Genomic DNA, 26,089 nt, shown 5'->3' on the forward strand with positions numbered 1-26,089 from the left:
CTACATATTATTCCATGGTGTATATATACCACATTTTCTTTATCCATTCCACCACTGGTGGGCATTTAGGTTGATTCCATGTCTTTGCTATTGTGAATAGGGCAGTGGTGAACATACGTGTGCATGTGTCTTTATGGAAGAGCAATTTTTATACCTTTGGGTATATACGCAATAATGAGATTGCTGGGTCAAATGGTAATTCTGCTTTGCGTTCTTTGAGAAATTGCCAAACTGCTTTCCACAATGGCTGAACTAATTTACATTCCTACTAGCAGTATGTAAGTGTTCCCTTTTCTCCGCAACCTTGCCAGCATCTGTTATTTTTTGACTTTTTAATAATAGCCATTTTCACTGCTGTGAGATGGTATCTCATTGTGGTTTTCATTTGCATTTATCTCATAATTAGTGATGTGGAACTTTTTTTCATATGCATCTTGGCCACTTACATGTCTTCTTTTGAAAAGTGTCTGTTCATGTCCTTTGCCCACTTTTTAATGGGGTTGTTTATTGATTTAAGTTGCTTATAGATTCTAGATATTAGACTGTTGTTGGATGCATAATTTGCAAATCTTTTCTTCTGTAGGTTGTCTGTTTACTCTGTTGATAGTTTCTTTGCTGCACAGAAGCTCTGAAGCTTAATTAGATCTCACTTGTCAATTTTTGCTTTGGTTACAATTGCCTTTGGCATCTTCATGAAATCTTTGCCATGTCCTATGTCCAGAATGTATTTCCTAGGTTATCTTCCAGAGTTTTTTTAGTTTTAGGTTTTACATCTAAGTCTTTAGTCCATCTTGAGTTGATTTTTGTATATGGTGTAAGGAAGGAGTCCAGTTTCAATCTTCTGCATATGGCTAGCCCATTATTTCAGCACCATTAATTGAACAGGGAGTCCTTTCCCCATTCTTTGTTTTTGTTAACTTTATCAAAGATTAGATGGTTGTAGGTGTGCGGCATTATTTCTGGGTTCCCTGTTCTGTTCCATTGGTATATGTATCTGTTTCCTTCTTTCTGTCTCTCTCTCTTTTTTTTTTTTTTTGGTTTGAGATGGAGCCTCGCTCTGTCATCAGGCTGGAGTGCAGTGGCGTGATCTTGGCTCACTGCAACCTCTGCCTCCTGGGTTCAAGCGATTCTCCTGCCTCAGCTTCCTGAGTAGCTGGGACTACAGGTGTGCACCACCATGCCCAGCTAATTTTTGTATTTTTAGTAGAGATGGGGTTTCACCATGTTGGCCAGGATGGTCTCCATCTCTTGAACTCGTGATCTGCCTGCCTTGGCCTCCCAAAGTGTTGGGATTACAGGCGTGAGCCACCGTGCCTGGCCTGTTGAGGGTTTTTAATATGAAGGGATGTTGAATTTTATTGAAAGCCTTTGAGTTTTGGGATGATCATGTGGTTTTTGTTTTTATTTCTGTTTATGTGATGAATCACATTTATTGATTTGCATATATTGAACCAACCTTGCATCCCAGGAATAAAGCCTACTGATGGTGGTGGATTAGCTTTGGATGTGCTGCTAGATTCGATTCGCTAGTATTTTATTGAGGATTTTTGCATCTGTGTTATCAGGGATCTTGGCCTGCAGTTTTCTTATTGTGTCTCTGCCAGATTTTGGTATCAGAATGATGCTGGACTCAAATAATGAGTTAGGGAGGAGTCCATCCTTCAATTTTTTCAAACAATTTCGGTAGGATTGTTCCATACTAGCTCTTCTTTGTATGGGGTTGTTTTTGCATGTTGAATTGTTTCAATTTCTTACAGATTCTGGTTATTGGACCTTTGTTGGATGCATAGTGTATTAGTCTGTTCTCATGCTGCTATGAAGAAATACCCAAAACTGGGTAATTTAATAAAGAAAAGAGGTTTCATTTACTCACAGTTCCATGTGGCTTGGGAGGCCTCAGGAAACTTAGAATCATGGCAGAAGGCACTTCTTCACAGGGCAGCAGGAGAGAGAATGAGTGCAAGCAGTGGAAATGCCAGACGCTTATAAAACCACCAGATCTCATGAGACTCACTATCACAAGAACAGCATGGGGGAAACTGCCCCGTGATCTGATTACCTCCACCTGGTCTTGCCCTTGACACATGTGGATTACAGTCCAAAATGAGGTTTTGGGTGGAGACCAGCCAAACCATATCACGTAGTTTGCAAATATTTTTTCTCGTTGTAGAAAAATATTTATCTCATGGCCTGCAGCCATGAGCATGGAGTGTTTTTCCATTTGTTTGTGTCATCTCTGATTTCTTTGAGCAGTATGTTTTGTAGTTCTCCTTGTAGAGACTTTAACCTCCTTCATTAGATATATTCCTAGATACCTTCTTTATTTTTTCGTGGCCATTATAAATGGGATTCTTTGTTCATTTTTAATTGGGTTGTCTTTTAATTATTGAGTTAACAATAGTTCTTTATATGTATTCTAGATACAAGTCCATTGCCAAATATATGATTTGCTTTTTTTTTTTTCCGTTTCTGTGGGTTATTTTCACTTTCTTCATGGTGTCACAAATATTTTTAATGTTGTTAAAGTCCAATTTATCTATTTGTTTTTTGTCACTTGTGCTTTTGGTGTTATATCAAGGAACGATTGTCTAATCCAAGCTAATGAAGACTTATTCTCATGTTTCTTCTAGGAGTTTTAGAATTTAGTGCTTACATGTAGGTCTGTGATTCATTTTCAGTCGATTTTTGTGTATGGTGTTAGGAAGGGTTCCAACTTCATTTATTATTTTGCATGTGGATATCCAGTTGTCTCAGCATCATATGTTGAAAAGACTATTCATTCTTTCTCTATTTTATTGTCTTGGTACTCCTGTTGAAAATCAAATGACCTTGGATAAAAGTGTTTACTTCTGAACTCTCATCAGATGTTTTTAAATGGCAGTTTTAATTTTAATAAATTTACTGATAATTTATTGGAGAAATGATTATGAAACACATCCTGTGAGCCAGGCACTACCTTAGCTTGCAGAGTTATGGCAGTAAACAAGAGGGAGACTCCCTTGACCTTGCAGATTACATTTTAGTGGAGAATGAAAAGATATGTGAAGAATATAAAACATTTGGGAACATTAGAGAAGGATAAAAGTATATGTTTGTGGGCATTACATTGTTTTCTTCACATAGCCCTCTATGTCTCTTTTAGTGCATTTAGCTCTTCCTGCCATGTCTATAGTTAATATTTTTATATGCATGTGTAATCTACCCGACTAGGCTAAACACTTCTTCAGGTCAAGGTCCGTCTTTGCCAGTCTATCCCATCTAGATATAGTACATGTTTAGTGGGTATGTGATGAATGAATAAATAGATTAATTACTTTTGGGGTCTGAGTTTATGATGAAATTTTTTTTTTTTTTTAGACTGAGTCTCACCCTGTTGCTCAGGCTGTAGTGCGGTGGTGCAGTCTCGGCTCACTGCAACCTCTGCCTCCCAGGTTCGGGTGATTCTTCTGCCTTAGTCTCCCAAATAGCTGGGACTACAGGTACCCACCACCACACCCAGTTAATTTTTTTCTGTATTTTTAGTAGAGATCATGTTTCACCATGTTGGCCAGGCTGGTCTTGAACTCCTGACCTCAAGTGATCCTTCTGCCTCGGCCTCCCAAAGTGCTGGGATTACAGGCATGAACCACTGTGCCTGGCCTGAATGTTTTATACACATCCATTAATATATACATAAACCTTTAAAATATCCATGTTATTCAGAGCTGTTACAGTAGTTTGGAAATAAGAGTGGAATCCTTTATATTTGTGTTACTCTAGGTTACACTTCTTTTTTTATCTAGAATCTCAAGCTAAGTCTCCCTGCTTCAGCCCAGATTTCTATTTGGTACTTAACCTCAGCCAGGGCCCCGCTTTCCTTTCCTTCCTCACTCAAGTAATTTCAGCCCTCATTCTGTCCATAATGAGTCACTGAGCACCTCTCTCATCTGTTTCCGTCAGGGAGTGAACCAATATTTTAAATTTTAACCCAAGAACAGAGACCTGGGCAAGTCCTGGGTAGGGTAAAGTTATTTGATGTGATGGTTATTTTTTAAATTTTTTTTGGTTTTAAGGAGTGAAAAGTTTAATAGGCAAGAAAGAAGGAAGGAAGAAGAAAACAGCTCCCCTGTACAAAGATAAAGGGAGGGGGCGATTCGAACAAAGAGAAAACCCTGTGTGCGTCAGAAAAGTGGCTGCTTATATGAGGAGGCTAGAGGAGGTGGTGCCTGATTTGCATAGGGCTCAGGGGATTGGTTTGACCAGGCATGTCACTCACGTAGCCCGCGGAAAAAACTGGCCCTCCCACCCTAGCTTTTTAATATGCAAATGCAGGGTGCCATGATGCTCTACACATATGGGGATATGTGGGGGCGGCCATGTTGCCAGGCACCTGTGAGGCGAGGGGAAGAAGGCGGCAGGAATCACCATGTTTGGGTGGACCCAGTTTCTAATGGCCTGTATTTGCATATCAAAGGTTGCTGACTCGGCTCTAAGAGCTGGGGCTTGCTAGACAGGAAACGTTTCTGGAGCCGCTTTAAAGGAAATGAAAACTTCCCCAAGGACCCCTTTTCCTAGCTGCCTAAAATAATTTCTTAATAAACTCCTATAACATCCCCCCATGTGGAGATGTCACCATAACTGCTCTTAAGGGGTTTTGGGTGATGACTCTTTCTGGCTATTTCCTGCTGAGAAGGGGCATCAAATGGGGAACAGCAGCTAGGGCTTCTCCTGGGGTTGATCTAAGGGTCCTTGGAAGAAAGGTGTGTCCATGTGTGGTTTAGTTTGCAGCACTATTTGGAATTTGATTGCTTCTAGGTGAGAGGAAACAATTCAAGTTATAGTATTGAGTATACAGGGTCCAAATATTAATACAAGACATAAGCTCTGTGTCCAATATTTCAGTTAGAAGGTGCTACTGTGTATAACCCTATTGCAAATAGTAGAGTGAGTATAGCAGTTCCCACAAGTGTGGTATAGTAGATAATTTTCATCTAAAATTTTACTTGCCAAGATATTTGGGGATTTATGAAGTTCCTTGGTTTTATTTCCCAAACCAAGAAACCTCAGGGTTATGGGCACCCTACTCACTTTCATTACCTGGCAGAATTTGCAGGATAATTGCCCAGAACCAGCATATTGATCCAGATTTTTATGTTATCCATCCCATTTTGTTTCTTCCAAGCTGTAGGAGATCGCCACTTGATTCACAGGAATAAGCAGGGTTAGTCTAAAATGTAGGCAAAAAGCTTAAAAACAATTAGACTAGGATTTAATGACAAATGTATGATAAGCTTTGGAGCACAATTTCTCTCTCCAGTCCTCATTTTTGGTAAAAACAAATTATGATAGGACCGTGTGTGTTGTTTGTAGAATAAATTTTAGTCTTATACTTGGCCTGATTATTTGCATAAAGTGCAGCAAGAGTGGTTATTTCTACATAGGCCTTTTGGATTGGCTTTGATGGAACTCTGTTCCACAGGAATCTCAGATAAGACCTTTAAAGCTGAGCCCAGCCATGCGCATGGGTTTGTATCCTCAAATACCTGTGAGTTGGGTGAGCTCCTCTTGAGGTCCCAAGATAAACTTGGAGCTCCTGGACCTGTTAGAAAGTGACATTCTTTACTGACGACAGGTTAAGATCTCTGTTCATGGACTGTGTAGACAAGGTATGAGGCCAGTACTCCCCAAGGGGCTTTTATTGGCTCTGCATGTCAAGCTTGATTCCTTAAAGGGAAACACACCCTTTCAGTCAAAGCCTTGGTAAAATAACCAGTTTTTCCAATTGTGTCCTGTCGACAAAGAAAAATGGATTCTTATTGCACTGATGGAAACAATTATATTGCCGTAAGTTAAGAGTACTCACAGATAGTTTCCAAATTCTGGAGGAACCAGGCAGAGAAAAAGAAACATGCTCCAAATTTTGTTCACAGGAGCATACCTTATTCAATTATTAAAGGCCATAAATAGTTAAAATAAGTTTCCTGGACTCTGAAAAACAAAACAAGGATCAGCAATATTGCAAGCGAAAGTGAAAAAGGTGGCTTTAACTTTCTGAGTCCAGTCCGTTTAATTAGCTCTTGTTTTGCTTGATATTTGTGAACATGTCAGTTCTTTGAGTCCTGTATGTTCTTCCTGTATTCCAGTGTTAACAATCTTCAAGGCTATTAAGAATCTGCATTTGAGAACATCTGTTAAAGTTCTTAATATGGCTTGATTATAAACCGTCTTTTGAGAAGGAACAAAGCAAGACAATTGTCTGTGAATGATAAAATTTCCAGGATACAGTTAAAAACATGTCAGACAAAAGTTTATTTATCTCTGTGGTTTACAATAACTTTACCCTTAATTATGATTGATAACGTATACTTAGACGTTAGAATTTTAGAAATCCCATTCAATTTGGGAACATATATTAGTATTCACCAAAATATAACTTAAAGAAGATTGGACATATTTTGGCAATCTCATGTGACTAAACATGTCAAATAATCTTTTTTACCTCTTTTCTGAATGTTTCAGGGACCTTCTGAACCATCCAAAAAGCCAGGCATCAGGAAGGACAATTTTGAAACTTGAAGTTTGATTTTGGGAGGCCTGTTAAATGTTAGAGGTTTAGAACATTTGATGTTATGAAATAGAATTCCAGATTGCCAAATGATGACTCAAAAGACTCATTAGCCTTTACCATGACATGGAAATCCTGTTCAAAGCCAAAGTTTACCCTTGCATTAATTTATTAATGTTAACCCCAATTTGTTTCTATGAAATCTTATAGATCATTGCATCTAATCATAACCAATTTGACTGTGAGGTGAAATTTTCAGAAGCCTTTTATAACCCTTTTACTAAAGAACAGATTAGTGTCTTAAGACCTGCTTGCCATGGTTTTATTTCAATGTCCAGTTTGTGAAAAGACCATATAATACACTTTTGAGTTTAATTAATGTTCACTGTTAACTTTTAGCAACTTTTATTTTTGGTGAAAAATCTGGTTAGTAAGCAGTTTTAATTATATACTAGGTGTGGATCCTAGGACCCAGAGAGAAATGCAGATAAAAGTTTGACTTTTCAGCATCCAGCTCTATATGTCCCAGCCTTACCTATCTGTAAAGCAGGCAGTATACAATCTTGGAATGTTTAGCAAACCTAGTATCTAAGTTGTATGATTTAGACCACCTATTTGCATTTTGACGACACTCGCATTTTACCAATAATTCTTAAGACTGTTTTTATTTCTTGAAGTCATGTGAACTAAAAAATATTTAAGTGCTTATTTTTCTTTAAGCCAATTAGAGCTCTTTTTATAGACATTACACACAACACATATATAGCAACACAAACATATAGAAGATTGAGCCCTTGTTAAGATTTTTCATTTGCCAGTTTCTTAATAGGGTTACTGGCTTTAGGGTGGAGCCCTTAGAGAAACAAGGCCAGGTAGCATGCATTTTTTAGGGCCTAATAAGCAGGTACAGCTGAAGGCAAAGACAGATCCCTAAAATTAAGGGTGCCATTTTATACTGGATCTTGGGTCCGTATAAACAGTGTAGTACTTCTACCATGCTCTTCATTGCGAGGTAACCCAAAGCAAATTGGCTTATTTTGTAATTAGCCCATGTGATGGTTATTTTTGTGTGTCAGCTTTAGTATAAGTATATAACTTAAAGAAGATTGAACATCTTAAGTGGCTAAAAGATGAGCTAAAAGATGTCCAGATGGCTGGTTAAACACAATTTCTGGAGGTATCTGTGAGGGTATTTTCAGAAGAGATTAGCATTTGAATCAGTAGACTGAAGATCTCCCTCACCAATGAGGTGGGTATCATGCAGCACATTGAGGGTCCCAAAAGAACAAAAAGGCAAAAGAAAGGACAAATTTACTCTGTCTGTGATATGATTTGGCTCTGTGTCCCCACCCAAATCTCATTTTGAATTGTAATCCCCACGTGTGGAGGGAGGGAGGTGATTGGATCATGGTGGCAGTTTCCTAGATGCTGTTCTTGTGATAGTGAGAGAGTTCTCAGGAGATCTGATGGTTTTATAAATGGCTTTCCTCTGGGCTTTTCACTTTCTCTCCTGCCTGCTGCCATGAAGAGGTGCCTGCTTCCCCTTCTGCCATGATTGGAAGTTTCCTGAGGCCTCCCCAGCCATGTGGAACTGTGAGTCAACTAAACTTCATTTGTTTATAATTATTCAGTCTCAGGTGGTATCTTTATAGCAGTGTGAGAATGAATTAATACACTCTGCTTGAGCTGGGTTTTGCAGAACTCTTCTTAAGTTCTGTGAAACCACACATCTGAATAGGGCACTGCTTTTGTACTTTTTCCTGAAAAGTACAGAAGAGTGATGTATGTGAATGTTTACCTAAGCAATACCTTTCCTGTTTATAGCAGAAGGAGCCATTGTATTTTCTTTAAAGCATGGAATAGTAATGATTTATTTTCCTCACAACTGCAGATCCTTGGATTAATAGTTGATTTTCTTAATTTTGACGCTCTATACTGCTCGTTAAATACTGTGTATAATTTGGGATGTTGAGCAGTATGTTTTGTGATCTCATAAGACATCAGATTTAGATTGAAAGCTCAAATCTTTTCAGGAAAATGTCTGTTTTTTTTCCCATTTTATTGAAGTTGTAGTTCACAGTAGTAATAACGGTGTTATAGTGGATGAAATTTTTTTTTCCACCAAAAGCCATTAACATGTAAAACACATTAATGTTTTTTGAAATGAGCAATTCTATTTTTCATATATTTCTTTTTTATTTTGAGACAGTTTCAAAATAATTTTGAAATGAGCAATTCACCTATTTGACTACACAGACTTCCAGTATGCTTGCATAAAAGGAAAAGTCATGTGAGAACATCTGAATTTAGAAGTACTTGAAAGTAAAAGACTGAAGACATAAAGGAAATGTAAGCAGGATGATAAATGTCAGTTGATTTAAACTGACAGGAGCTCTGTTCTGCTTTATAGCATATTCTTGTAGGGAGAGCTGATCCTAGCTGATGGCTAGCTCTGGAGCAGGCTTGTTGAAGCTGTTCATAAATGTATTTATGTTTTTAGAGACAGTATCTCACTCTGTCACCCAGACTGGAGTATGGTGGCATGATTATGGTTCACTGAAGCCTTGAACCCCTGGGCTCAAGTGACCCTCCTACTTTAGGCTCCCAAATAGCTGGCATTACAGCAGTGTGCCACCTGTTCATAAATTTAGAACAATATTTAGTGTCAAGTTAGTGATTTTTCTAAGGGTGGAACAGGGATTACTACAAGGTGAACATGCTTCTGTAATCGCCACACAGGTCAGGAAATAAAACGTTATTTATATTCTATATTTCTTTATGTGATGTCTAGACACTATCTTCATATTCCCCAGAGGTAACTACTGTCCTGATTTAAAACACCATAGATTTTATGTGATTTAAAAATATATGGACACAGTATTATTTAGCCTAAAAAAGGAAGGGAATTTGGTCACCTTGATACTATGCTAAGTGAAATAAGCCGTAACAAAAAGACAAATAATGGAGCCGGGTGTGGTGTTGCATGCCTGTAATCCCAGCCACTTGGAAGACTGAGGCAGGAGTATTGCGTGAACCTAGAAATTAGAGGCAGTAGTATGCCATGATCACAGCAGTTAATAGCTATTACAATCCAGCCTGGGCAATATAGCAAGACTCTCTCTCTCTCTCTCTCTTTCTAAAGACAAATAATAAATGATTCCATTTTTTAAAAAAAATTTATTTTTTGAGACAGGGTCTCTGTCACCCAGGCTGGAGTAAAGTGGCATGATCTTGGCTCACTGCAGCCTCTGACTCCTGGGCTTAAGGGATCATCCATTTTTCTCTTTTTAGTAGAGATGGGGTTTCACCATGTTGCCCAGACTGGTCTCAAACTCCTGAGCTCAAGCCATCTGCCTGCCTTGGCTGCCCAAAGTGTTGGGATTACAGGTGTGGCCACTGTGCCTGGCCTAAATGATTCCATTTAAATGAGGTATCTAAAGTAGTAAAATTCATAGAAGATATTAATAAAATGGTAGTTGCCGGGGCTTGGGGGATGGGGAAATGGAGAGTTAATGGTCAGTGGGTTTTAGGTTTTTTTTTGTGTGTGTGTGTGTGGTTTGTTTTTTTTTTTTTTTTGAGATAGGGTCTTTATGTCGCAGAGGCCGGAGTGGAGTGGCATGATCATGGTTCACTGTAGTCTCAAACTCTTGGGCTCAAGTGATCCTCTTGCCCTGTCTCAGCCTCCTCAGTAGCTGGGACCACAGGCACGAGCCCATAAGTTTTTGTCTTTAGTTTTTGATGTAGTAAATCTGTGTTGAAATTCAGAGTTATTGCAGATATCAAGAATTAGTATAAATCTAAATAATTAAGGCAGAGTGGTATTGTCACAAGGATTGACAAATAGATCAGTGGCATAGACTAGACTTGTATTAGGCTGTTTTTATTTTGCTATGAAGGAATACCTGAGATTGGGTAATTTATAAAGAAAAGAAGTTTAATTGGCTCATTGTTCTGCAGGCTGTACAGGTGTGGTGCCAGCATCTGCTCAGCTTCTGGCAGGGGCCTCAGGGAGCTTTTACTCATGGCAGAAGGTGAAGTGGGACCAGGTACATCATATGGCAAGAGCAGGAGCGAGAGAGAGCTGGAGGAGGTGCCACATACTTCAAACAACCAGATCTCGCAAGAACTCACTATTGTGAAGACAGCACCAAGAGGATGGTGCCAACCCATTCAAGAGAAATCCACCCCAATCATCCAGTCACCTCCCACCAAGCCCCACCTCCAACATTGGGGATTACATTTAAACATGAGATTTTGGGGGACAAATACCCAAACTATATCAAGACTTTAGAAACAGATCCATACTGGTATGGCACTTGATTTATGACAAAAATAGTAATAACAGAGCAGTTGAGATAGGCCTGAGTTTTGAGACCTTGGGTCTCTTGGTTCCTTAGAGAGGCAATTCTCAAATATTTTGGCGTCAGGGCCCCTTTACATTCTGTTGTTTATGTGGGTTTTATCTATTGCTATTACTGTATTAGAAATTAAAACTGAGAACTGAAAAAATATTTATTCATTTTGAGAAAATAAACCCAGGTAACATTAACATAAATGGCATATCTTTATGAAAATTTTAAGATTTAGTGAGAATAACATTGTTTTACATTATTTCAAAAATTCTTTAATGTCTGGCTTGATAGAAGACAGATGTACCTGCTTCTGCATTCAATCTGTTGCAGTATATTTTTATGGTTGAAATATATGAAAATAGGCCGGATGCAGTGGCTCATGCCTGTAATCCCAGCACTTTGGGAGGCTGAGGTGGATGGATCACGAGGTCAGGAGTTCAAGACCAGCTGGCCAACATAGTGAAACCCCGTCTCTACTAAAAATACAAAAAAATTTAGCTGGGCGTGGTGGCAGGTGCCTGTAGTCCCAGCTATTTGGGAGGCTGAGGCAGGAGAATTGCTTGAACCTGGGAGGCGGAGGTTGCAGTGAGCCAGGATCGCACCACTGCACTCCAGCCTGGGTGACACAGCGAGACTCTGTCTCAAAATAAAAAAGAAATACATGAAAATAATCTGTCCTCAAATAGATGCGTAGTTGGAAAAGGGAGGAGCATGTTCATAGCTTTTTCATGTTAATAGCCTTTTCAGATAATTGTAGATCTTCTTTGATACAACACCAAAACTTGGCAAGTGATAATTTCTTAAAGGTTAATTGTCGTATGTAATCTGAAGCCTGATCAGTAAACCTTTTTGTATTCTGTTACATTAAAATTAATTTCTCTTGCATGATTTTGAAATACCATGCCTTGGTCATTTAAAAAATACTGATTTTTACTAACTTATGCAGATCATTAAAATGGTAAAACATTTTATTATAAATAACAAAAATTCATATTCATTACTTTTACCATGAATCTCATTAGCCAAAGTCTTATTTATTTGGTGGTAGATACAGTTTTCCTTTTCAGGACAAGTAACATATTAGTGTTTTTTTGAAAATGGTTTTGACCTTGTGTTCACCCTGGAATGGTCTCAAGGCCCTCCAGAGGTACAAGGACCACACTCCAAGAGTGATTGAAGTTAGATAGAAACCCTGGATTGTGATCTAGGAAACTGGTATTTTCTTTCTGGAAATGTCTGTTTCTTTTTTTTTTTTTGAGATGGAGTCTCACTCTATCGCCCAGGCTGGAGTGCGGTGGCGCGATCTCGGCTCACACTGCAAGCTCCGCCTCCCGGGTTCACACCATTCTCCTGCCTCAGCCTCCCCGGTAGCTGGGACTACAGGCGCCCGCCACCACACCTGGCTAATTTTTTGTATTTTTAGTAGAGACGGGGTTTCACTGTGTTAGCCAGAATGGTTTAGATTTCCTGACCTTGTGATCCGCCCGCTTTGGCCTCCCAAAGTGCTGGGATTACAGGCGTGAGCCACTGCACCCGGCCTGGAAAGGTCTGTTTCTTAGTAGAATCCCACTCTTTACCTACCACAAATCTAGTAACATCCTGTTAGATTAATGCCACAAACATTTTATTGATCTCCTATTCTATGTGTTAGATATGAGGCATTCTAAAATGGAAAACCCAGTCCTAGCCTTAAAATAGTTAAATGTCTATTGAGAATTAGGTAATTTAACAGCCATAGCATACTAAAGTAACTATTGTGAAAGTATAGGTGAAAGAAAAATTAAGTTTGCCTTGGTAAGCCAAGGACCTCTTCTAACACTAAAATTAGCATTTGAGCTGAGACTTAAAGGGTGGTTAGGGTTGCCAGGGTGGACAGGAAGTGCCAGGGCCTGTGGCACTTACCATGTTCTGCTCAGTGTAACTCAGGAGGGTGGTTGGGATTTAAAAATGTGGTGAGGAAACTGGGCAGTAAGACCGTGTAATGCAAAGAAGCTTAGATTTTATTCTGAATAGGATGGGGAGCCATTGAAGAATGGGATACAATCAGTTTTCTGTATTAGAAGGATTCTAGAGTAGAGAGGAATGAGGCCAAAGGCAGAGCAGTCTTGATAACCCCTTGGTTGAAAGAGATACTTAGGGGCCAAATTAGGGCATTTGGAGGATAAAGACAAGGTGGAAAATATCAAAGGATATTTAGGAAACAGATCGTATGGGTTTGAGGGGGCTTGATTAGATTGGGGGTAATTTAGGTGAGGAGCATAGGCCCTGGAGTCAGGCAGACCTGGGCTCAAATCCTGACTCTGTCACTTCTTAAAGGAATGGCTCTGGACAATTAACCCAAATCTCAGCTTCTTCACCTACAAAATAGGGAGAGTAATTCCTGCTTTATAAGACCCTTAAGAAGATTTGATAAGATACATGCAAAGCTCTTTCTTGCATGTGAGTAAACACATGGAAGCCACTTTTGTTTTTATGAGGATGACTCCCAGGTATCTGATTTAGGCACCTGGGTTGGTTCCGTTCACCAAGTAGGGAATGCAGGAAGGGGAGACCTGGTGTGGAGTGGAGGAGGGTCAGGGCAGGAGCTCACATGGGGACTTGTGGAAGTATTTACTAGGAATTTCAAGTGCAGAAGGGACACCTGGCCTGGAGATAGAGATGTGGGGATTATTTTAGTAGACCTAGATTCATGCCCTTGAATGAGATGTTCTTGGGGTCGGGTAGTAGGAAAGGGTATATAGAGTGTATCAATTTGCTAGGTCCGTCATTAACAAAATAGCACAGACTGGGTGGTTTAAATGACAGGAATATATTTTCTCACAGGTGTGGAGGTAGAAGTTGAAGATGAAGGTGTCGTCAGGGTTGGTTTCTTCTGAGGCCTTTTGCCTTGGCTTGTAGATGCCACCCTCTCCTTTTGTCTTAACACAGTCTTTTCTCTGTATGTGTGTATGTCTGAGTCCAGATTTCTTATCGGATTAAGATGCACCCTGAAACTCTCATATTAATTTAATTACCTCTTTAAAGACCTTTTTTCCAGATACTGTGATGTTCTGAGGACCTGGGAATTAGGGCTTCAACATATGAATTTTGGGAGGACACAATTCAGCCCCTAATATAGAATGGGGGGCTATGTAAAACAGGCAGGGGAGGGGAGAGGACTCTCCAGAGAAATAGAAAGCAAACACCTGAGTCTGTGAGAATAAAGGGAGGACTCTAGGGCGGGAAGAGTCAACAGCAAACCTCCCAGATTCCTTTTGTAGTCACTGATACCAAATTGTTTTATTTTTATAAATGTTTTTTTCTAAAATGGAGGCTCTTAATAGGAATGCTGAAGTAAATGTTTAATAGGGTTTGCCCTACTCATATTCATTTGCAAAATGGTTATGAATCAGAGTCCATTCCATGAAGTTTTTATGCCAGAAAGTACTGAATACCTTCTTGCTGTGGTTTAAAATCTACAAGAGAATGGCCTTGAAATGTATTTGTTCAAGCAGATGTCATGACTAATGATTTAGAAATCATGGTTTTCTATTTAAAACTTTCCATCAAGACTCTTTATCATTACTAAGTTCCAACTGCATGGTAGTTTTCAATGCTCAAGTTTTTTGTAAGGAGGTTTAAGGATAATATTGATAAATTCAGAAATCACTCTGCTATGCGCCTCGTCCTTCACCCTTTCCCCAATTTCTGTTAATAATTTGTCAACAAGTCCTGTTAATTCTGCTTCATATCTCAAGTGGATTTACTTCTTTGCAGGTCTGCTGCTACCAGCTAGTCCAAGCCACCACCAGCTCTGCCATGGAGCCTTTTAATTGGACTCCCTGCTTCCATTCTTGTCCTTTCTAGAGAAATCTTTAACAAAAAGCAAGTCATATACTGTGTCATTTCCTGATTGAAACCTTCAGCATCTTCTCTTACACTTTGAGTAAAATCCAGACTCCCTACCATACCTACAAAACCTGCATGATGAAGACCCTGCCCTCTTGCCTGGCCTCCTCTTCCACACCTCATTCACGAGCCTGCCTTCTGCTTCTTGAAGATACCGAGCCTGTGGCTGCCTCAGGGCCTTGGCGTGTTTGGCGTGCCCTTCCCCTGGTTTTCAAATGATCCCTCCAGTCTCACATGTCACCTTGGCAGAGGTGCCGTTCTTCACTGCCACATTAAAATTGCGCTTCCCCCTTTCATATTCTAGTATGTCATGATATTTATTTGTTTGCTTATTTTTGAGAGTCTTCACATGGCATTTCCCACTTGAATATTTCAAGGTTTTGATAGTGAACACTGGCGAGAGGTAGGAGTGAAATTAGAGTAGATTTTAGAGGGAGAACAACCCTTACTATGTTATTTGGTCTTAAGAAAGTGCAGTTTAGAAAACAATTCGATTTCATTCAGTATTTGGGTTTTATAATTCATTATGAATATTAGCATATGTTTTATCAGGTGTTTATGTTATATCTTAGTTTCGAGAGGTTTGATTTGTTCTCAGATGACATTTTATCACATCTTTGAGCTAATTTCTTTTCAGTAGTAAATTTTTTTTTTTTGAGACAGAGTCTCGCTGTGTCGCCCAGGCTGGAGTGCAGTGGCGCAATCTCGGCTCACTGCAGGCTCTGCCTCTCAAGTTCACGCCATTCTCCTGCCTCCGCCTCCCAGTGCCCGCCACCATGCTGGGCTAATTTTTTGTATTTTTAGTAGAGACGAGGTTTCACTGTGTTAGCCAGGATGGTCTCGATCTCCTGACCCCGTGATCCACCCGCCTTGGCCTCCCAAAGTGCTGGGATTACAAGCGTGAGCCACTGCGCCGGGCCTTCAGCAGTAACTTTTTAAAAAAAAATAAATAAAATAGACTTAATTTTTTAATTTTAATTTTTATTTTTTGACACAGAGTCATACTCTGTCTCTCAGGCTGAAGTACAGTGGCAGGATCTTGGCTCACTGCAACCTCTGCCTCTCGTTGTTTTAATTTGCAATTTCCTAAGAAACATATAATGTTGAGCACCTTTCATATGCTTATTTGCCTTCTCTGTATCTTTGGTGAGATGTTTGTTCAGCATTTTTGCCCATTTTTAAATTAAGTTGTTCATTTTCTTATTGTTGAATTTTACAAGTTCTTTGCATATTTTGGGTAACAATTCTTTTATCAGATGTCTTTAGTAAATATTTTCTCCCAGTCTGTGGCTTTTCTTCTTATTTTCTTAACACCCTATTTTTTTTTAAAGTACTTATTACGAACCGAAGTGATCTTATTTGTTTACTGTTTGTCTCCTCACACTACAGCACAGGGTAAGGTCCATAAATGACCTGTCTGTTTTGTTCTCTTTTTTGTTTCTAGTGCCTAGCACGGTGCCTGGTTTTGGATGCAGTTGGCAAATATTTGTTGATTGAATGAATGGGTAACAACTGTTAACATTTTCAGTTTGTTTTATTCTCATTGAAAATGGCATCAAACTGATTTGAGTTCTTCCATCTTCTAATTTAAAACTTAAATTTCAGATTTTTACCATAATTTTCAAAATTAGGGATAATGGTTAGCCACTTGCAGTAGTATGAGAAGAGAGTTCCACTATGGTTCAGATGAAGTTGATTTAAGATATGTAATTGCTAATCTATACACTTGCTTTGCCCTCTCCAGAGTGGTTCAGATTTACTTTCCCGGAAGTAGTCACAGGACTGGGCAGTGAAAACAGGTTGGTTTATGTCAGTCCCACAAAGCTTTATGGGATGGGTGCTACCTGCTAGTGTTTACACATATATCGCTACAGATAACACATACACACATGTTGTACCTTGCAAGGTAAAAACTATATTACTCAAATTCTCTGTTCTTGACTGGTTTTTTAAATTTTTATTTTATATTTTATTTCTTTTTGAGATAGGGTCTCACTGTGTTGCCCAGGCTGGTCTTGAACTCCTGGACTCAAACAGTCCTCCTGCCTTGGACTCCCAAAGTGCTGGGATTACAGGCGTGAGCCACCGCACCCGGCCTTGACTGCTTTTTTGTTAGCTGGATTTGCTAAAACTGGAAAGCGATCTGTGGTCTCCCTCTCTAGTTCTTTTCTTTTCTTTTCTTTCTTTTCTTTTTTTTTTTTTAATATTTGTGGTAGGTGGTAGTTTTTGGCTTTATTTTGGTATAATATTTGCTATGTTATGTTAATAACTACTGTATTATTGTTTATCTTTGTCTCAAATACTTTTTGTTTTTGTTTTTGTTTTGAGATGGAATCTCGCTCTGTAGCCATGCTGGAGTGCAGCAGCGCGATTTTGGCTCACTGCAAACCTCTGCCTCTTGGGTTCAAGTGATTTCTCCTGCCTCAGCCTCCCAAGTAGCTGGGATTAGGGCTGCGCCACCATGCCCCGCCAATTTTTATATTTTTAGTAGAGACAGGGTTTCACCATGTTGGCCAGGATGGTCTCGATCTCTTGACCTCGTGATCCTCCTGCCTTGGCCTCCCAAAATGCTGGGATTACAGGCATGAGCCACCATGTCCGGCCTATGTTTTGTCTTAAATTCAACTCTTTGAATATTTCTGCCCTCCTTGTGTTTGTTTGAATGTTCCAAGTCTTCTATTTTTAAGTCTTTCTTTGCTTTTTAAATTGCTGCTCTTAAAAGTAACATATCTGAAAGAGGTTTTTAAAAATCCTTTTAGAAGATATTGTAAAAGGTATTTCCATTTTCAATGGCTGCATAACAAACCTTGTCAAAATTTAGTAGCTTACAACTAAAATAATTTTATTATCTTTCATGATTCCATAGGTTGACTTGGATCAGCTGATGGTTCTTTTGTCCCACGGATGTTCTGCTGGTACTGCAGTCATCTGGTAGCCCACTTAAACTAGAATGTCCATGACAGCTCATTCACATGGCTAGTGCCTTGGTAGGGATGACTGGGTTCAACTGGAATATTGGAACAGTGGGGCATCTTCTCCCTCCCACCCATCTTAGGCCTCTTCCTCACAAAGTGGCTTCTTACGTGGTCTTTTTATGTAGCAAGAACCCCACTAGCAGGATAACCATAATTCTTACATAGTGGCTTAGGCTTCCCAAGAGTGCCAGAGTGCAAACTGCCAAGCCTCCTTAAAGTGGAGGCATGGAACAGTTCCAACATCAATTCTGCCTCCTCCTGTTGGTTGAAGTGAGTCATACAGCCAGTTGGATTAATTGGGGGAAGATAGAACTATCAGGTGGTGTGGTTCACTGGGGCTGTCTTTACCTACATTTTATATGTTAATACTGGAGTTTTTAATTTTTTTTGAGATGGAAAATGTCTCAAAGGCTGGAGTGCAGTGGCGCAATCTCAGCTCACTGCAAACTCTGACTCCAGGATTCAAACGATTCTTCTGCCTCAGCCTCCTGAGTAGCTGGGATTACAGGTGATTACAGGGATTACACCACCATGCCCGGTTGATGTTATATTTTTAGTAGAGATGGGGGTTTCACCATGTTGGCCAGGCTGGTCTCGAACTCCTGACCTTAAGTGATCTGCCCGCCTCGGCCTCCCAAAGTGCTGGGATTACAGGCGTGAGCCACCATGCCCGGCAATATCTGGAATTTTAGGCTGTATTGTAAATTTAAATATTGTATGTCTTTTTAAAAACTATGCCACTATGCCCAGCTAATATTTTGTATTTTTAGTAGAGATGGGGTACTAGTACTTGGCAGGAGGATTACTGGAGGCTAGGAATTGAAGACCAGCCTGGGCACCATAGTGAGATTCCATCTAAAATACTAAAAATAATTAAAATAATAAAAAGTAAAATAACAAAACACTAGATGTTTCTGTTCATTTTATAAGTAAACAATTATTTGGATTAATTGGTCTCAGTGCATGCTGCTGGTCCTAATATGCCATTATTTTTAAGGAATTTGGATTTTTTTCCAATAAGTTGCAATATATTTTCAAATAATGTTTTCAGGATGTCTATATAGATTATATAATATCTTGAGTTTGTTCCAAATTTATAATGTCTTCCTCTTCACACAGTTTGGTTGGGCCTTTATTCTCAGGAATTTGTAGTTACAGAGAAGCCTAAGGCTACTCCAATATGTCATCCTTTGTTGGTATACCTTTTGGGAAAATGGTATGTAAAATTTTACCAGGAGGTGTTGGTGAACGGAACTGGAACATGTTCTACATTTTTGTCTTTTTTCAAGTTTTCTTTTAGTATCATTTTTGTTTTATCTCATCTTCCATTTACTCTAGTTATTTAACATCAGAAGCAATGACCTGTTGAACAGATCTTAGTTTCTAAATCTCCACTTGCCATTTTCTTGCTCTTCATTTTTATATTCTTGTTCTTTCATTATGCATTTGGATTTTTTTTCAATAACTTCCTGAATATGACTTCATTATGAATTTGGCTTTCTGCTATGTTAATTCTAGTTTGTGAGTTTCCTTGAAATCACTCCTTATTTGAGTTTCTTCCCTTTCCTTCTTTAGCGTGTAGTGTCCTTTGTTCCCATCATGTGTGGTTCTTAACAGGCAGTCTTTCTACAACCAATTAAGTACCCAAAGTGATATTTTTCTCCATATTCTTTTATTTCTTAGAGTGAGTTTGTTATTGCACCGCTGCCAATCCTGCCTCTCCTTACTGCTGGGTTTACTTAGGATTGTAGTCTCTGAATGGATATAGAAACAGAGTGGGGTAGGGAAATGACAATGGCTGTCTCTGGAAGCTGGACTCATACCCAGTTTGGGGCTGGCCAGCCTGTTTCCTGATTGCTACAAACCCAGAAACTTTGAGCTGGGTGTGGAGAGAGGTGAAGGGCCGAACCCTTTCCCCACAGGCTTTCTGGCCATCTGTGCCAGGGTTCATTTGTCCATGGACATGCTTCTCTTTCTCTCTTCACTTACATTGTGGTTAGTGGAAATTTCCTCAGACTTTTGCAACTTGTTACGGTTCCAAGCAGGCCCTACTTTCTGTCTTTTCTTGTGTGTATCTTTATAGGTATTTTAAATGGAATTTCTGAAGTCATATCAGGAAATGGTAGCTTGATGCCCTCTTAAACTAAATGGCATCTTCCGTCATTTTACAGTTTATTAATCTTTAAAAAAAATCATTAATCCTTCCCATTGGCACAGGGACCCTCTCTCCAGGCAGTCTTGGTCTTCATGGGATGAGTAGCAGACATCTCTGATATTAGGTTGGTGCAAAAGTAATTGTGGTTTTCGCCATTACTTTCAGTGGTGAAAACCACAATTACTTTTGCGCCAACCTGTAGAAAGGGTGTTGGACAGCCTTTTATTAACATTCTTAACTCAGCTTAACAAAGGGAGCTTGCCTCGTGATTAAGAATAAAAGGTTACGGTAAGCCTTCCCTCTACAAGCATTCAAGTTATTCCATGATTTCAGAGCCAAAATGTGGTTAAAAAGTCAGCGCTAACATTTGTATACTTAATTTTTAAAATGCTTAATTTCATAGTCTTTTACTTAAAAAAACTTTTATCATGTTTACTTGCATGCTTTTATCATTTTGCTTTTAAGTACTATCCTTTTGTCTCCCTTACCTTAAATTTGAGACATTTCATTCTTCAAAAAAGTTTAGCCTTCTTTTGTTTTGTTTTTGCCATTCATACTTTTTTTTTTTTTTTTTGAGACGGAGTGTCGCTCTGTCGCTCAGGCTGGAGTGCAGTGGCGCAATCTTGGCTCACTGCAAGCTCCACCTCCCGGGTTCACGCCATTCTCCTGCCTCAGCCTCCCGGGTAGCTGGGACTACAGGTGCCCGCCACTATGCCTGGCTAATTTTTTGTATTTTTAGTAGAGACGGGGTTTCACCACGTTAGCCAGGATGGTCTCGATCTCCTGACCTCGTGATCCACCCGCCTCGGCCTCCCAAAGTGCTGGGATTACAGGTGTGAGCCACATACTTCTTTTTCTTAAATGCCAAAGTTTTAATCTTTATTTTTGGCCTTTTGGATTTTGTTTCTTATTCTTTTTCATTTTAATTTATATTGCCTTACTTTTTTCATCTCTATTGTCTTAAGCATAATTCTCTGTACTATCTTTCCACCGTCCCCCAACCCCCTCCCACCCTGACCCTTGACAACGGTTAGATTTTTAAAGGCTGGATGATATGTAATCCCCAGAGTGATAGTAGCAGTGGGCCATGCCCATTCAACAATAGGGAAGAACCATCTCTCCATTTCCTCCCAGTAGTCTCTAAGTGATTTTGTATCTCCTTTTTTTACCTTGTTCCCTTAAATTATAACTTGGGGATATATTGATTAAAACGATTTCCCAGAGTAGCAGTGATTTGCTTCTGGCAGATGGAAATGGCTTTTGGACAGCACATCCTACCTGTGTGAGAAGCTGATTCTTCTGAAATCCATGGTCTTGGCTCAGTGGAGAGACCATGCCCTCTGGAGTCAGACAGATGCATGTAATAGTTCTGATAGGGAATAGCTGCATGACCATAAGCAAGTTTCAGAACCTTTCTTTCTTAAGGCTTTTTTTCTAGTTCAGAAAGGCAAAAATAATATCTACCTTTCATGATTGTTTTAAGAACCAGGAGTAGTGCATATAAAACATCTTGCATGGTGCCTGATCCATAGTAGTTACCCAGATGTAGGACAAGCCAGGCCAGCCATGTTACCCAGAGGAACAGAGGTGAAGTGAATAGGTTATGCTTGGCAAAGCGCTGATTTAGAGGACTCTGGGTGTTAATAGGTCTGCTGGGAATGTCACATGGCCTGTGTTCATTGCCAGGCTTTTGGCCCTGCTCCTGCTTCAGCTACCTGTAATGCTGCTTTATGTGCTTTGTTCCCAGTATACCACTGGTTCCCAAGCCCGGCTGCAGATTGCGACTACTTGAGAAGGTTAAAAACCACCATTGCCTGGGTCTTTCCGCTGTCAATTCTATTTTAATTGGTCTGGGTGTGGCCTGGACATCTGTCTTGTTTGTTTGTTTTGAAACAGGGCCTCTCTCTGTTGCCCAGGCTGGAGTGCAGGGGCATGGTCTCGGCTCATGGCAACCTCCACCTCCTGGGCTCAAGCCATCCTCCTGCCTCAGCCTCCTGAGTAGCTGGGACCACAGGTGCATGCCACTACATCTGACTGATTTTTGTATTTTTTGTAGAGTTTGGGTTCCACCAAGTTGCCCAGGCTGGTCTTGAACTCCTGGGCTTAAGTGATCTTCCTGTCTTGGCTTCCTGAAAGGTGGGGATTACAGGCGTGAGCCACCGCACCTGGCCTGTTTTTTTTTTTTTTTTTTTTTTTTTTAAGCTCTTCCTGTGATTCTGATGTGCTTCCCAGGTTGAAGTTGCACCACCTTCCTGCTTCCACCCTTGCCTTGTGGGATCCTGTCTATGGCTTGAACTCCCTGGCTGTTCTGTTGATCCCCCTGGTGATGCTTCCTCTGGTCCTGGCTGAGGGGAGGCTGACAGGAGGATCCTCCAGCCTCTGCCAGCTTGAGCAGCTGCTGCATCTGTTTAGCAGACTGTGCTTTGACTCTAGAAAGGGTTTAGTAGTTTGGAAAAGGTTTATAAACTGTTTGCCTTTGGAGGCCAAAGTCACCCCTTTGTGTATCAGAGCAGAGCTAAGACTGCTTTCCTCAGAGACCTTGGCCAGTGCTTTGTGCCACCTTCCTGTGGCTAACAAGTTCCTTGATTTTCAATACAGATGCAACCCTTGCCTTTTGGCGAACAGTTAAGCAAGTAAATCTGCCCTTATTTGGCAATGTAGTAGACTGATTGAACTTGAGTTTATTGCAGAGAATGGCACATCACATTTTTAAATTTTCACTTCTTACTAGAAGACTAGTTCTAAGAGGTAACATTCGTGCAGTTAGCCTAAAATCCATCTATTCCTCTACAGTGCCTTTTTGAATATTTGTTTTTTTGTGAGGTCGGGGGCTACCTAACACTCTTTGAAAGGCAGCTGAAGGGGCAGGTAAACTGAAGCTAGTTGAAAAGGAGCCCCTGCTGCCCCCCACTGACCCCTGAACCCATTTCCTGCCCACCACTCACACCCCAACCCCTGCTTTGACGTGGAAGGGCTCTGGGGAGACTTGGTTGATCCTCACTGCCTGAGCACTCTTGAGTCCTCACTCTTCCGGCTGCTTGTAAAATAATTCTTCTGTTTTTTTTTTTTTTTTTGGTGATGGGGGAGTATGAATGTGGCTTTCAGAGTTGGATGTTATAAAACAGTCATTTGGAAGTTGGGAACTTTTTATTTTTGTTATCTTGTTTTTAATACAGGATGTTTGCCACACCAGTCACTTGAGAGAATCTCTGAGTCCTGGCGAGGGCTTTCTGAGGCTTCGTGTATTAGCAGCTGTTGTCTTCCAACTCAGCGGCAGGTTTGCCTTTCCCCACGGACACTCTGGACCTTGTAGCTCCTCAAGCTTCCCTGTCTATTGAGCAGATAGGAAGCCGTGTCAAATATGTGGCACCTTGAGGAAATGCCTAGTGAATGACAGTATGTCCTATTGTGCTCTAACTTTATTTCAGCCTTATTTCTTTTCTGAATATTATTTTTCATTTATCTTCATTTCCTTACCTATTTTCTTTTCTTCTAAAGTATGTATCTTTGTTAGCTCCATCATCCTTTTTGGAATAAGCAAGTATAAAAATAAGTAAATAAATAAGACCCATCCTAAGTATTTTAAGAAACCACCCTTTTGCGGCACACTTGCTACCTTGGTCTTAGCTGTGGGCTTTGGTGTCCTCTGGCAGTCCTGCTGCATTGCCTTCTCTCCCCCATCTGCCCACCCCTGTCCCAGAGAGATTTTTCTGTAGCCCCTCATCTGCAGAGTCCGACAGCTCAGGATCGAGGGTCTTTCTTAGCAGTAATCACCCACTATGCTCTCACCCCTCCATTTCTGGACATGCTTCCTGTGGCTTCTCTCCTGCGCTTTACACTTCAGCAGTTCTTGTTTCTGCTCACTCTGCCTTTGTTTGTCATTTCCTGGATTTGAAGCTGTTCTCCTGCTCTTTTCACCTTTCTCTTCTCAAGGTAAACTTCCTCTGTGAAACCTCCGCTGATGCCCTGCAGCAAGGTTGACCACTTCCTGAGTGTTACTTCCTCTCTTGGTGCATATGTCTGGTTGCACTAACCAGGCTGCTGCTAGCCCAAAGGCACCTTTGTGCAAATTAGAAAAAGACAACCATCCCCATCCCTTCTTCAAGATACTTTATAGTACTTCCAACTGTTGGCAAACTGTCTTAATAAAGATACAAATCTTTGATTTCTCTAATGTGCATGGTGCCCTACAAGGGTTGTGCAGTGCATAGCCGTGCAGTTGCATGTGATAGATCTATGTTATAATTATTTGTTTAATTGTCTGTATTCCCCTCAGGACCAAGGAAAATTCCTTATATCTTGATACTGTTTTTATATTCTTACTGTCTGACCAGATCAGACCCTCAGTAACCGTTTGCTAAACAAAAGAAGGAATGAAGGTACAAATATGTATCCACCTTGTCTGGAAAAATAGCAGGAAAGGCATGCCTGCCAAGGACTTTTACACTGAACAGTAAGAATATATTTTAGCTTAGAGACACTGTTTGTTTTCACATTTCAATATTGCTTTAATTAGATATCTTAAAGCTCGTGTACCACAGTGGTTGAAAGAGCAGATGCTGGAGCCAGACTACATGAATTTGAATCCCAGTTCTACCACTTATTCACTTATTAGTGCACCTTTGGGCATGTTACTTAACCTTTCTGTGCCTCAGTTTACTCATCTGCAAAATGAGCGTGATGATAATAGTTCCTACTTCAAAGGGTTGTGAGAATTAAATGAATTATATAAAGTGCTTAGAATAGTACAAGACACATAATAGTCAGAGACAGAAGTATTAGGTATTATCAATATTGTTAAAGTCCATGTATAAGTTTACTGTACTGTTGTTTCTTTTTAACTCTGAAGTGCTGTTTTCAGTCTGTCATGTACAGCTTTTATTGCTAGCATCTTGCTTCTGCGGGTCCAGCCTCCTGTTGATTGGCCCTGTGTTTGTGCTGTGGTCAAAGCACTTGCTGTCTGCGGTTCTCCCTTGTGCACACCGGTTCTTTGGTTGCTGTAACAAAAACTACATAGGACACAGACAGGAAACCCGCAGGCTTTGTTTTTTCTTCCTAATTTGGCAGAAGGGGGAAAAACCAGGGCCTTTCACAGACAAGGCTTGTTTTAGAGTTTAAATTTAACTTCTTGTTCGTGTTCTAAAGCTTGGGTTGGTAATAAATCTTGGCTGTATGAGACTAGAGAGAACTGGGCTTTAAAAAAATGATTTTAATGTAAAATCTTTTCTAATTGCAGGACAACTTGCCTTTGATGATTTTCAAGAGAGTTGTGCTATGATGTGGCAAAAGGTAATGGAATGTTCCAGGGCCAAGTTCCCCACTAGAACCTGCCAGGGTATTCTCGAGTTAGACAATAGAAGAAAGTCACTCCCTGAATAGTTATGGGCTTCTCCTGGTCTTTAGGGTTCACTTGTGCTTTAACTTCACAGGAGGGATGGGCATTTTCTGCATTGTTTCCCGCTCTGTCTTTCTCTCGTGTCTCATGCTGGCGTTGGAAGCTGTAACACTCTGGGAACCTCTGCATAACCCAGTCTGGCTGCCTCACCCTGTTGAGCTCTCTTCAAATTAAGCAAGATCTGACTAATACATTCTTCAGAGATGCTCTGACCGTTTTCATTATGAGAACTAAATGACTTTTCCCAGATCACATTACTGTAATTAACTTTACATTCATTTTGATACTCTTACATATTATAAGAGTGGATGGATGGTATGCTGTATTTACCGAGCTGGCATCCCTCCATCTGTTCATTCAGCCTGAGTCATAACCAGAGTTTCCTCATCCCGAGGGTGGTGCATTTTTCAAAATATGAAAGGAGCCAGTGACAGCTCCAGCCCATTCGCAGGCTTACAGGACCAGCCATTGCCACAAAGGATAAGCTTCCTGTTTACCAGTTGGCCTGAGACAAAGTGGTTGTGCTTCCTGGCCATGTGGGGCTTGGCACACAGTCTGGGCTGTGTCTGTCAGGATGGTGGGCTGAATGCTCGCTCTGTGCTGGGCTGGCTGGGGGCGGCAGGGCCCCCACAGCATGGGTCCTGGACATGGGCCACTCTCAAGAGGGCACCCTCAGGAGGGCACTCAGTTTGGCTCCAGAACCAACCCTGGCATTTGGAAAGGAAGCAAATGAGGGAGGGCGGTCTGGCCTCCTTTCTGGCTTCCTTAATGCTTCTTTCC

General features: G+C 40.4%; 1 protein-coding gene across 29 annotated transcripts in view; it reads left to right on the top strand.

Annotated features, from left to right (window-relative positions):
* The window catches only part of LOC100977063 (cytochrome c oxidase assembly factor 1 homolog), a 121,066-nt gene that overhangs the window by 55,620 nt on the left and 39,357 nt on the right, over positions 1-26,089 (top strand). For 12 of the 29 annotated variants that reach the window (XR_008626210.2, XR_004672431.3, XR_003028492.4 and 9 more), the window contains one exon: positions 25,151-25,203. Coding sequence is in view for 9 of the 29 variants with exons in the window: in XM_003808676.5 (XP_003808724.1) it covers positions 25,189-25,203 (15 nt within the window). In the remaining 20 variants the exon portion in view is untranslated. Of the gene's footprint in view, positions 1-8,072; positions 8,138-10,501; positions 10,852-16,528; positions 16,584-23,090; positions 23,192-25,150; positions 25,204-26,089 lie in introns of all 29 variants that reach the window. The other 17 variants (XR_010112743.1, XR_008955785.2, XR_010112744.1 and 14 more) reach the window with 6 other exon arrangements.

The sequence above is a fragment of the Pan paniscus genome, chromosome 6 (assembly GCF_029289425.2).
Source record: "Pan paniscus chromosome 6, NHGRI_mPanPan1-v2.0_pri, whole genome shotgun sequence".
NCBI classification, from domain to species: domain Eukaryota; kingdom Metazoa; phylum Chordata; class Mammalia; order Primates; family Hominidae; genus Pan; species Pan paniscus.